General features: G+C 36.1%; 2 protein-coding genes across 2 annotated transcripts; one reads left to right on the forward strand and one right to left on the reverse strand.

The window, feature by feature from the left end:
- Nucleotides 1–628: 628 nt before the first annotated feature.
- On the forward strand, nt 629–2,814 carry LOC133309996 (probable N-acetyltransferase HLS1-like). Its single transcript, XM_061510879.1, has 2 exons — nt 629–904; nt 1,041–2,814. The coding sequence occupies exons 1-2, from the start codon at nt 731–733 to the stop codon at nt 2,031–2,033; spliced, it is 1,167 nt and encodes a 388-aa protein (XP_061366863.1). The 5' UTR covers nt 629–730; the 3' UTR covers nt 2,034–2,814.
- Nucleotides 2,815–9,814: 7,000 nt separating this feature from the next.
- Nucleotides 9,815–12,507, reverse strand: LOC133310005 (uncharacterized). Its single transcript, XM_061510891.1, has 2 exons — nt 11,256–12,507; nt 9,815–11,067 (listed from the first exon to the last, which is right to left on the reverse strand). Exons 1-2 carry the CDS (start codon nt 12,505–12,507, stop codon nt 9,815–9,817), a joined length of 2,505 nt encoding a protein of 834 aa, XP_061366875.1.
- Between the last annotated feature and the right edge of the window lie 410 nt (nt 12,508–12,917).

Genomic DNA, 12,917 nt, shown 5'->3' on the forward strand with positions numbered 1-12,917 from the left:
TTAATTAAGTGCATAGATTAATAATCAGTTGACTTACGAATCAGCGTATGACAACATTATAACAACACAAATCCATAGGCATGTACCGTGGCGTGCGTGAGCCTGAGGTTCAACTAACGTGGATACACACAAAAATCACGCACAGAAAGGTACATACTTATATAGAGATATAAATGTGTATATATGTTTATAGCTAGGAGTCTAACATAACTTATATAATGGATAGTGAATTATTGACAAAAAAAGAAAAAAGAAAATAAGTAATAAAAATAAGAGTTAATTTAGGAATTTGAACATAAGAATAACATTACCTTTAACCTATACACGAAGAGTGGGCACCAAAAAGCTAGAGACAAAAAACACATACTATTATTAACCTAACTTTTGTCTATTATTATTATTATTGAAGCCTAGGCTATTGATGATTCTGATAAAGAACATTCTCCCATGTTCCAATCTCTCTCTCCCCCCCCCCCCCCCTCTCTCTCTCTCTCCCCACCACCTTTTTTGTTTTATTTTTTATTTTATTTTTCTATTCCCTGCATATAAATCATTATCATATATAATGAAGTGTATGGAAACCATTCTTGTAGTACTTGTAATACTTTACTTCTCGTTGGTTGCATTGTCTTGCTATTTGTAACTGTTTTGGGCTTCCTTTTACACTTTTATTTCGTTCAGGCATATATCAAACACCTTCAAGTTCCTTCACTATATCACCTTCTTGAGTATGGAATTGAAAGAGTTCAGAACCCGAAGCTATGAGGAACAATATGATAGAGCTCAAGTGGAAGATCTTGAGAGAAGATGCGAGGTAGGGCCAGCAGAAAGCGTGTTTCTCTTCACAGACACTATGGGTGACCCCATTTGTAGGATTCGAAACAGTCCCATGTACACCATGCTGGTATACTATATACTTATATGCCACTATTAATAACTTCATGGTTTCCCTTTTATTTTCTTTTAATGGATCATAGTCTTAATCTTCTTCTTCTTCTTTGATCATCATGTCCTCCACTAACTGTTCAATTTGATGTTAGGTAGCAGAGTTGGACAATGAATTGGTTGGTGTCATTCAAGGCTCTATAAAAGTGGTCACAGTTCATGGTCATCCTCCAAAGGATTTGGCAAAGGTGGGGTATGTCCTTGGCTTAAGGGTATCTCCCAATCATCGAAGACAAGGGATTGGATTCAGCCTAGTTCGAAGGTTAGAAGAATGGTTCATTTCCAAAGATGTGGACTATGCATATATGGCTACAGAGAAAGACAACCATGCCTCTGTTAGTCTCTTCATGAACAAGTTTGGCTACACCAAGTTTAGGACTCCAGCTATTCTTGTAAAACCTGTGAACCATCATTCCTTTCAAATCCCATCCAACATTGAGATAGTTAGGCTGAAGATTGAACAGGCTGAATTCTTGTATAGAAGATTCATGGGCTCCACTGAGTTCTTCCCCAATGACATAGATAATATACTTAGGAACAAGCTAAGTTTGGGGACATGGGTGGCCTATTTCAAAGGAGATATTGGTTGGGGTGATTTTGGGTCACATGGACAAGTCCCAAGTAATTGGGCTATGCTTAGTGTATGGAACAGTGGGGAAATATTCAAGCTAAGGCTAGGGAAAGCACCTATTTCTTGCTTGTTATACACAAAGAGTTGGTGCTTGATTGATAAAATATTCCCATGCTTGAAATTGCCTACTTTACCTGATTTCTTCAACCCATTTGGGTTCTACTTCATGTATGGGGTGTACCATGAAGGTCCATTCTCTGGGAAGCTAGTGAGGGCCTTGTGTCAGTTTGTGCATAACATGGCTGCTGAGTCTAAGGATGAGAATTGCAAGATCATTGTGACTGAAGTTGGAGGAAGAGATGAGCTCAATCATCATATCCCACATTGGAAATTGCTCTCATGCCCTGAGGACTTGTGGTGCATAAAGGCATTGAAAAATGAAGGGACAAACACGTTCCATGAATTAACCAAAACCCCACCAACAAGAGCTCTTTTTGTAGACCCAAGAGAGGTTTAAAGTATGATCTCAAAAAGAAATAAAATTAAATTAAAAAAGTAATAAAAGGAGGGGACAAAAAAAAAAAAAAGCTTGGAAAACATCTTCACCTTAAATTTTTCTTTTCTTTTCTTGGCTTTGTCTAAGAACCAAAGCCCACATCGTGTATTGTCTTGATAAGTCCATCTATCTCTTCTGGTGGGGGTTTTTCTCTAGTTCCTTTCCCATCGGTGACACAAAATCTCAAAAGATATCCATAATTTAGGTGCCACACTTCGATGTCCTTCTTAGCAATTCCATCTTGTGCCTCATGACTCTGACTAATCAATTAGCCTGGTGGTCCAAACTTTGTCCCTTCCCCTCAGGTAAAAATTTGAGATGGACCCTCCTCCCTCACTTTTTTGCATCTCATCGAGATATGGTCATGGTAACATCTATGTCATCACTGAAAGAAAAAAGAGTTTTTGAGCCATTTTATGTGAGATCATGAAAGTAATCTTATTCTATTCAAGTCAGAGTACGTTAGACAACTTAATCTGTTCCAATATAAGGAAAAATTAAGCTCAGTATTTGAAGTCTCAGATGGTTGGTTTCTCCTTATTCATTTGTTCTGGAGCATTATTGTCCCTGACTACATGAGAATTGTTGATGGTCTAAAGTTGACATAGCTCGTGGGAATCAACCAAAAAATAAAGACTTGGCAAGGGTTTTTTTCACTTTTCACCATTAATGCAAATGTTGGAGTTAATTAGGGACCTAGTTCTCAGTTAGAACCACAAAGAGCTAGTTGGACTAATGAAATTATATGTATTTACAAAGATTTTGTATTTTTTTCTAACTCTTTTCAGATAACGTACCCTACAAATGATGAAAGTTTTAATCTTACCATAAAGGTTAATTTTTCTCATATTTGTAAAAAATAAAATTATCTCCTATATATACATAATAATATATGGAGTCCATGTAGGAGCTATATAAAGAGAAGAAAGAGAGAAAAAAATAGACTCCACATAATTTTATATATGTATAGGAGATAAAGTTATTTATTATAAAATAAAAATATTAAATCTTTTTATTATATAGTAACTTGGTTAGTCCGAGTAGCGTAGGTTTGCCAACTTGGAAAATAATATTTCAACTTAATTTATTAAGTCCATCTAGATCTCCTACATAATTTCTTCTAAATTTTTTCAATCGGGTCTCAACTCCGTGTAAACACCTTAAAAAAAAAAAAATATTGTGCAGTGTAAATTTTAGCAACAGATCCCTCAAGATGAGTCTTATTTCTCACATACAAGGCCATGCATGGTGCTTCTCGTGCCTTGAAATAGAGGGAGCTGAAAGTTCTCCTATGAAATAAACCAATAAATGCAATGGCGGAGTCAGAATAGCAACCTAGTCAGTGCAAAAAGAATTTAGACCATGCCAAACCTAGTTATGGTTGTTTAGCCACGTCTAAAACGTGGTTAATTTTTAAAAATTAACTTGCAAATTAGCTATAGTAATTTAGTCACGTTTAAAACGTGATTAATTTCTAAAAATTAGTCCGGGCCAAGATCCCACCCTACCCTAACGTGACTTCGCCATTAAATAAATGTGAAGATCACCTACTGTGCATTGGTAATTTCAAATTTATACTTATATCTGACCTGAAATTAAAATGCCTCTGAAACGGAGGGAGCTGAGCTAACCTTGTATTTTCAGACTTCAGGTTAGGAATTGAAGACACATTGAACTTGAAGGCAGTTATTAGCCTCATCACCATTTTTATTAGTAATTAGCGCTACTATATATCTACCACCAAATATATAGGTCAACCGGTAGAATTGTTCTAGCTCAATGATCTCAAGTTCGAGTGTTGATTACACAGTTGTGTTAAAACCTAATCACTATCTCTGACAAACTAGTTAAAGGTTAGACATGTCAAATCTATTTGATCTATCTTATTAATTTTTGACATATTGGATGTCTTGAAGTGAAGCTACCTATCTGTTGCTTGTGCTTTCAATAATGACAAATGCCATTCACTTCACTTCCTGCTTCTTTTCAAAGATATTTCATGACTTAGTTGCCAATCAAATATCAACCTAACCGACTTTACGAGTTCCATTTTAAGTTTATGGTGTAAAATCATTCCAAGGTCACCATATATATCTAATCCCTTGCTTTTCTAATTGCAAATTAGTGCTAACGCAAATCATTTCATTAGTTTGAAATCCAAGAAGAGGAGAAAAGAAAGGCCACTTGTGACTTGAATATTGACATTAATTACATATCAATGGTGGTTGTTTCCTAAATTAGTTTGTCAGCAATGACTTGATACATACTTTCATTTCTAATAAAATGATTAATGAGTCATTTTTTTTAATGCAAACATGAAGTTCTGAACCCAATACATTTCTACAAATTACTCCGAGGACTAGACAAGCAAAAATTTGAAAGGGGTCAAAATGCCAAGATATTTATTTACACATCAAAACAGAATAATTATCTAGTTCAGCAGTGTGGTACATTTGGTACATGGATTATAGAATCAGAATAGGAAAACAAATGAGAGTGCAAAGGAAGTAAGGGTTTGTTGGATTGTATTCTGTATTTTTTGTTCTTAAAAGTTAAAATTGTTTTGTAAAATAATTAATGAAATATTTGTTTTGTGTATTTTTTTTATTTTGAAAGTTAAAGGTCAAAACACAAAACAAAAATAACTCATATATATTTTTTAAATTTAATTCTAAAAACTAAAAAACTTTTAGAATTATTTTTACAAAACAAGCCTTATTAAATAGATTTTTTTTTATTCTAAAATTTAAAAAACTGTTTATAAAAACAGAATTCAAGCAGACCAAAACATTCCTGCTTTAGTGTTTGGTTTACTTCATTCCCGTTTAGTTTTTATGTTTTATATATGAAAAAAATATTTTTATCTTTGTTGTAAACAATTCATTTTTTGCCACGGTTATGTAAAAGTGAGTGTCCCATTATAACGAGAAGAGAGAGAAAAATTGATGAAATATAACGAGACCTACTCACTTTTATATCAATGTGTTAGAATAAAAAAAAAATTCAGGAAAATAAAAAATATTAAACTCTTTATGAATATATTTATTGTAGAATAAAATAAAAATTATTAATAAGAAAATAAAGTAAGTATTATTTCGCTCCAGTCAATAAGAAATTATCGTTCATACTTCTATGAGAGAAATTGGCCATTTGTAACTCTGTAAAATTAAGTCGTTATTACAATCTTAATTTTATGTCTTTTTTACACGCAACTAAAAAAACATCATACCTACCAAGTGGAGGCGAGAGTATAATCACTATTTCAAATATACTCAAAAGAGGAATTACTTAAAATATGATTATATTTAGAGATAATTAATCAATATATTAACTTATAAATTATTTCAAACAAGTATCACAAAAGAATGGACAACTAAATTAAATTATATATCTAAAGGATTGAAATTGAGTATGTAATTTTTTTTATATGTTTTTATGGTAACATGAGTTTGTCACTTTGTTTCTTCTTGTATACTTGTGCCTAGTATCTAGGCTTTATTTAATAGTTCTTCGTTTTTTTTTTTGGGTTTCAACTTGCAATGCAACAAACTGAACAAAGGACTCTTGGGCAGGATACGAGGTGAGATCGAATGGATCTCAGGAGAAGGAAATGCGTGTGCCTCTTGTATAAGGCTGAGGCTTAGCCCAAAGAAATGGGCCCTTTCCGATATACAAACAAATCAACTATTCGGCCATTAAAAAGGAGATTGAGCATTAAAAAAATTAGTTTAAATTTGTTATATTATCATTATAAAATATATGTTGATACATTATTAAAATAATTAAAATTTTAAGGTAATCACTTCAATTATACTTTTTTTATTAATTTAGGAATATATAATTGGATGATTGTGTAAAGAAATTTCTAAATTGTTAATGAGTTAAAATTAATTAAATATTGAAAAATTTATGTATGATAAATTAAAATAACAATGGTTTTTAATAAAATAAGTGAACATTTTGAATATTTAGGAAATAATAATAAAGAGGAGTGACCCAAGGAAAGATACAAATTATTTTATAAATAAATTTACATTTAATTTACTGTCAGTAGTTATAATTATCTGAGTACATTGTAAAGAGGGAAAAATAGGTGCCTTGACATCGAGTGCATTTTCAGTACAACTGGGGTACTGACTTGACTGTGTTTTTTTATAATTTATAGCGAAAACTTCAAAAATCTCCCTGTAAGTTTCTTCAGAATCACTTACTCACTTCTCCAAAATTTTTAATCATTTACCCCCTACCAAAAGTTTTTTTATCATTTACCTCCTAACTTGATTTTCCATCCAAAACTACAGTTAACAGTGTTAATTATTTTATAAAATACCAAAAATACCCTTTAATAAAAAAAATTGACGGTTTACGTGTTAAGAGTTGTTGACATATCCTCTCTTTGTCATAGCCTCTCTTGCTCCAGTTGCAGATTTTCATAGTCGTTGAGCTTCACACCTACATCGGTTTAGCTTCTCCTTTTCTCTACACACACGAAATCATTTGACCGAATCCCTATCCACCGGTGCACACAACGTTTGAGCAATTTCAGGTTTGTCAATCGAAACCCTAACTTGGTATGAAATTTCAGGTTTGTCAATCCCTAACATTTTAGTTAATTGCTCAAAATGCTGTGTTTCTGCAAAAAAAGATAAAAAAAGAGTGCAAATCCACAGGCTTCACGTCTTCTCAATTAGCTAAAAAATGTTTCCCTGCATCTTTGCCTACACATACCCATATTAGGATGATTCAATACCCAATTTGTAAATGCTTTTAATAGTCTCTTTTCTACTTTTTGCATAAATTATATTGTATATCTAACTATATAAATGATGATATTAGTGATTTTAATACCAAGGTATGAAATTCGGTCATGATTCAAAAACACAGCGTTGAACTATTATTTGTGTGCTGCACCAAACCGGCCCGAAGGTCCTGGCTACAAAATGGTAGGCCACACGTTAAGGACTTTAGTGGACTTGAGATAATTATTATACATCTTCATTGTATATTATTGGTAATTAAATTAAAGATTTGAGAATCCACCTAGTTTTTTCCAAAGGAATATTTCTGAAGTAATATGTTGATTATATATGTCCCCAATATTCGTTTTGTCCAAATTGTGCGAATACTCTAACTTACATAACTCTTCCTTCTATTTGATCACTGTAGTGACCTTATATGCTACACTAAACTGAAAGGTTAGAATTCCAGTTCATACTTCATGTTCAATCCGAGCAATTTCATAAAGTCTAATATCACCTGAACTGGATTGTAGAAATTTTTTATAGACTGTTGATAATATTGTCTTGAGCCAGACCCAATATAGAAATGCCATCAACATATGTTAGGTTCTTTTTTTGATTTGCTTTCACCGTCAATGTTTTTTTTAATTAAAGGGTATTTTAGTATTTTATAAAATAATTAACACTGTTAACTGTAGTTTTGGATGGAAAATCAAGTTAGGGGGTAAATGATAAAAAAAATTTAAGTAGAGGGGTAAATGATTAAAAATTTTGGGAAGGTGGATAAGTGATTCTGAAGAAACTTTCAAGGGGGTTTTTGAAGTTTTCTCTAATTTATATTATGTACTCTAAAAGTACATAGTGTAAATTACAAAAAGTACTTTTTTTCACTCCAATACAAAAAGCAGTTGAAGTGGCATCTTTCCATTAACCGGTCGCGTCTACCACCATGGTATTATAGATTTTCCCCTTGACATCATTGTATCATTGTTATTCGCAAAGATTTGGATAAGTGTGATACGAAGTATCAGGGAAAACAGAGAGACACAGAGAGAAAAACAAGAGAAACAGGTTTATTTCATTGATATCCTTCGTTACATTCATCACTTAGTATTTATAGGTTTTGTTCCATTACAAGCAGGGCACGTGGCCACATCTCAATGGGTACAATATAACTAACTACTAACTAACATAGTCATTCCTCCAAACTGGTGTTCTAGTTTTCCTCATTGACTTACGTGTGTTTGTAACAACAGCTCCTCCCTCCAGCGAAACCTTGTCCTCAAGGTTGGAATGCTCAAGCTGATAATTCGGATAAGCTGAGCGAAATGCTTCAACTGGCTCCCAGGTGGCATCCTCTGGAACTGTGTCTGACCATTGAACGAGGAATTGCTCCTCAGACTTGCCATTAATCACTATCGATCGAGTAGCCAGGATGGATAGTGGTAACTGAACAGGTTTATTATCCACACTCATTGATGGAAGAGGAGTAACTGAGACAGTCATATTCCCGCGAAAAGGCTTAAGGCAGGAAATGTGGAAAGTGGGATGAATTCTTGAGGAGTCAGGAACATCCAATTGGTATGCAACTGCACTAATCTTCTTTTTAATCGCAAAAGGACCATAAAAGCGCTTGGCCAGTTTCTGATTCGAACGGTGGATAACTGACATCTGACGGTAAGGTTATAACCTTACTAACACCAAATCACCCTCCGACAGATCCAAATCGCGACGATGGCGATCTGCCTGATTCTTCATCCGGTTCTGTGCACGCAACAAATTAGCCTTTGACACAGAATTGTATCCAATGCTTCAATAGACACTGAACCTCTAGGATAATGAGGAATATTGGAAGGAGCTCGACCATAGAGTGCCTGGATTGGGGACATTTCAATTGCTGAATGAACAGCAGAATTGTAATGTAATTCGGCCCAGCATAGAAAAGTGGACCATTTTTTATGTTGTTCTGAACAAAACGCGCGTAAATACTGCTCCAAATATCGGTTAGTCACATCGGATTGGCCATCCGTTTGAGGGTGATAACTGGAGCTGGCCTTGAGTTTAGTACCACTCAATGAGAAAAGTCGTTGCCAAAACTTACTCGTGAAGATTGGATCCCTGTCTGAAAGCAGCAAACGAGGGAAACCATGTAGCTTAACTATATTTTCACAAAAACATTTAGCCACTGTAACTGCTGTATAGGAAGCAGGAAGGCCAATGAAATGAGAAAACTTAGTTAGTCGATCCACCACTACCAAAATAGTAGCTAGCCCCCTGCGAAATTGGTAAATTGGTTATGAAATCCAATGTAAGGTCTTCAAATACTGCCTCAGGAATGGGAAGAGGTTGTAATAATCCCAAAGGTGCAGAGGTGCTGGTTTTGATTTGCTGACATATGATACACTCTCTGACAAATTGAGTAACATCTCTACGCATATGTGTCCAGTGGAAAGAAGTTGATAAACGAAGGAATGTTCTAAGGGTGCCAGCATGGCCACCTAAGGGAGTCGAGTGAGCCTCCTCCATGACAGCAGATTTCAAAGGAGAATCCAAACTCAAATGGAATCTGCCCTTATGATATACTATCCCATCTCTGCAAGTAAAAGAGGCATCAGTCAAAGAACCATCATTAATTTTTTGATGTAACGCTAGTAACTCAGGATTCTGCAAATTTTCAGCCTTGATACGATCCAAAAGCTCAAAATGGGGTTCTGACATAAGAGCAAGTAAGGAACTCTTAGTGGCATCCTCAAATTGTCTTGATAAAGCATCTGCTACAACATTAGAAGAGCCAGGTTTGTATTCAATTGAAAATGAATATCCAAGGACCTTGTGGACATATCTATGCTGTTCTGGCGTCTGTATAGTCTGAGAAAATAATTCTCTTATACTTTGATGATCGGTTCTGATTACAAAATTCCCGCCAAGGAGGTAATGGTGCCACTTCTTAACTGCCTCAGTGATGGCATATAATTCTCTCACATATGTCGATGAAGCTGCCATTCAAGGGCCTAGTTTCTTACTGAAGAACGATAAGGGTCTGCCATGTTGTATGAGAACTGCCCCTATACCATAGTTGGAGGCATCTGTTTCCACTATGAATACAGCAGAAAAATCAGGTAAGCTCAATATAGGAGTAATGCTCATTGCTGTTTTAAGATCATCGAAAGCTTTTGATGCTGCAGAAGACCAACACAATTTCTCAGATTTCAACAGCTCTGTAAGAGGCCAAGCCACATTTGCATATTGGTGGACAAATTTCCGATAGTAACTGATTAATCCAAGAAAGGCTCGTAGCTGCTTAATATTCACAGGTTGGGGCCAATCAAGCATAGCTGCTACCTTTTGAGGATCAGCCTTGACACCTTCAGCGCAAACTATGTGTCCCAAATAAGAAATTTCAGATTGTCCAAAGGCACATTTGCTAAGCTTAACAAAGAACGCATGATGTTGCAAACAAGCCAGAACAGAATCCAAATGAATGGCATGCTCCTCAATAGTAGCACTGTAGACAAGGATGTCATCAAAGAAGACTATGACAAATCTCCTTAAAAATGGACGAAAAATCTGATTCATAGCGGATTGGAAAGTGGATGGAGCATTTGTTAATCCAAATGGCATTACTAGGAACTCATAATGTCCTTCATGCGTTCGAAATGTTGTTTTATTGACGTTTTGAGGAAGCATACGTATTTGATGATATCCTGCTCTCAAGTTCAGCTTACTAAAAATGGTTGCTCCCAACAATTCATCCAAAAGTTCATCTATCGTTGGTATGGGAAAACGGTCAGGTATAGTGATGGCATTTAATGCCCTATAATCAATACACATCCGCCAATTGCCATCTTGTTTCTTTAGTAATAACACAGGTGAAGAAAAGGAACTTTTACTGGTTTGGATCATGCCTGCTGTCATAAGATCCGAAACTTGCTTCTCCAACTCAGATTTCTGATGGTGTGGAAATCTATAAGGCCGTACACTGACCGGTTTGGCAGCTTCCACTAGGTGAATAGAATGGTCCATCCCTCGAAAAGGTGGCAAGGCATGAGGTGTTTGAAAAACCAATTGATATTTTTTTAGAACCTGCCATAAAACCTTAGCAATAGTAGATTGGAGAGCCATGAGTTCAGGAATTACCTGGACACCAACTTCTGATTCTGCTTGAGCTAGCAGAGTGCAGCAAGAAGCCTGAGATGTATGTACTTTAGAATCTGAATTTGAACACTCAGCAACACCTTGTAACTTCACATCTGAGTCTGCCAAACAAATTCCATGGATTGCTCAACATAGTCATGAGTCACACGGCCAAGGCTGCTCAACCAACTCATGCCCAACACAATACTCAACCCTCGTAGGTCCAGGATCCATAAGTCCACTGGAAAAGAATGATGGTGTATTGCTCATTTTACATCAGGACACTTCCATTCGCAGCATATGAAATCACCATTTCCCATAAACACCTTCATGCCACGAGCTTGGATAATTGGCATCTGTAATGTAGTGGCTAATTCTCTGCTAATAAAATTGTGGGAGCTGCCGGAGTCTACCAATACTCTCACCAGATGATCAGAGATTCGTGCCTCCAGAATTAAAGCTCGAGGACTCAAAGATCCAGATAAAGCATGTAAGGTGGCTTCAACTGATTCATTTTGATTATTCGGTGTCCAGACTATTTCTTCCTCAGCTTCTGGTGTCTCTTCTTCCATCTCTCCAAATAACAAAAGCATTTGTGACTTAGACCGATGCCTAGCTGTCCATTTTTCATCACAAGTGTAACACAAACCAAGTTCCCTCTTCCTTGCAATTTCTTCAGGAGGGAGTCTCTTAATGGGAAGGGTTGAGGAAGACGTTGACATGGTTCTGGGTGTCGTAGTACTTACTGGTTGTGTCATGGTACTGGTAGTGGCTGATTTATGGAAAGAAGAAGCATCAGAATTACTGGTGTGGCTAGTAGACCAGGATGGTTTCTTGGAAGGAATAGACAGTGAAGAACGTAACTGTTCGTGATGAGTATCTAAGGCATAGGCTAATTGCATAGCATTATGTAAGGATTTTGGCCATTGTAACTGAATGGCACCCCTTAAATCAGGATGCAAACCCGAGATAAAGAAACTCATCAATACATCATCAGTAAAACCAGGAACTTGATTCAACAAAATCTCATATTCCTTAACATAATCACACAGAGAACCTGTTTGAGAGAGTTTAGAAAGTGAACCTCTCAGGTCCACAAATGCTGAGACCCCAAATATCTGACGTACTGCTTTTGTGAACTCCTCCCACTGATGGATCGTTCCTGTATGAAACATCCATTGGAACCAAGGAGCTGCTTGTCCTTCCATCTTCAACCCTGCTAACTGCACCTTCAAATGAGGAGGAATCTGTTGCATGCTAAAGTAGAGCTCTGCCTTAAAAATCCAATTATTGGGATCAGACCCATGGAAAGATGGAATTTCCATCTTAACCAATTTCAAAAGCCGCTGATCAGGGGCTTCCTGATGGAAATGCGTATTCGTCATCGAAGAATGATTACTGGAACCCACTGAATGCGATTGAGGTTGAGAATGAAAGATGAACTCCTTCAAACGTGCGTCCATCGCCATAATCGAATCAGTTAACACATCCAATTTCTGATTCAGATCCATGCATGTAGCTTGAATCTCCCGCTGAAATTCCAAGCGAAGATCATCAGCCATTTCTTGAATCTTCATAGTCACATTGGGGTTCAAGATGAAAGCACCAAATGATACGAAGTATCAGGGAAAACAGAGAGACACAGAGAGAAAAATAAGAGAAACTGGTTTATTTCATTGATATCCTTCATTACATTCATCACTTAGTATTTATAGGTTCTGTTCCATTACAAGCAGGGCACGTGGCCACATCTCAATGGGTACAATATAACTAACTACTAACTAACATAGTCATTCCTCCAAACCGGTGTTCTAGTTTTCCTCATTGACTTACGTGTGTTTGTAACAACAACTCCTCCCTCCAGCGAAACCTTGTCCTCAAGGTTGGAATGCTCAAGCTGATAATTCGGATAAGCTGAGCGAAATGCTTCAACTGGCTCCCAGGTGGCATCCTCCGGAACTGTGTCTGACCA

This window comes from Gastrolobium bilobum, unplaced genomic scaffold, assembly GCF_033153095.1.
Source record: "Gastrolobium bilobum isolate Gb01-03AN ecotype WA unplaced genomic scaffold, APGP_CSIRO_Gbil_v1 utg383, whole genome shotgun sequence".
Lineage (NCBI taxonomy): Eukaryota > Viridiplantae > Streptophyta > Magnoliopsida > Fabales > Fabaceae > Gastrolobium > Gastrolobium bilobum.

Bases quoted from the DNA above. Each gene is read 5' to 3' on its own strand.
- LOC133309996 (XM_061510879.1), top strand. From the start codon at position 731: ATGGAATTGAAAGAGTTCAGAACCCGAAGCTATGAGGAACAATATGAT. The intron at 905-1,040 runs GTATACTATATA...ATTTGATGTTAG, and splicing joins GTCCCATGTACACCATGCTG to GTAGCAGAGTTGGACAATGA.
- LOC133310005 (XM_061510891.1), bottom strand. From the start codon at position 12,507: ATGGCTGATGATCTTCGCTTGGAATTTCAGCGGGAGATTCAAGCTACA. The intron at 11,068-11,255 runs GTGATTTCATAT...TTTGTTTGGCAG, and splicing joins GAAGGTGTTTATGGGAAATG to ACTCAGATGTGAAGTTACAA.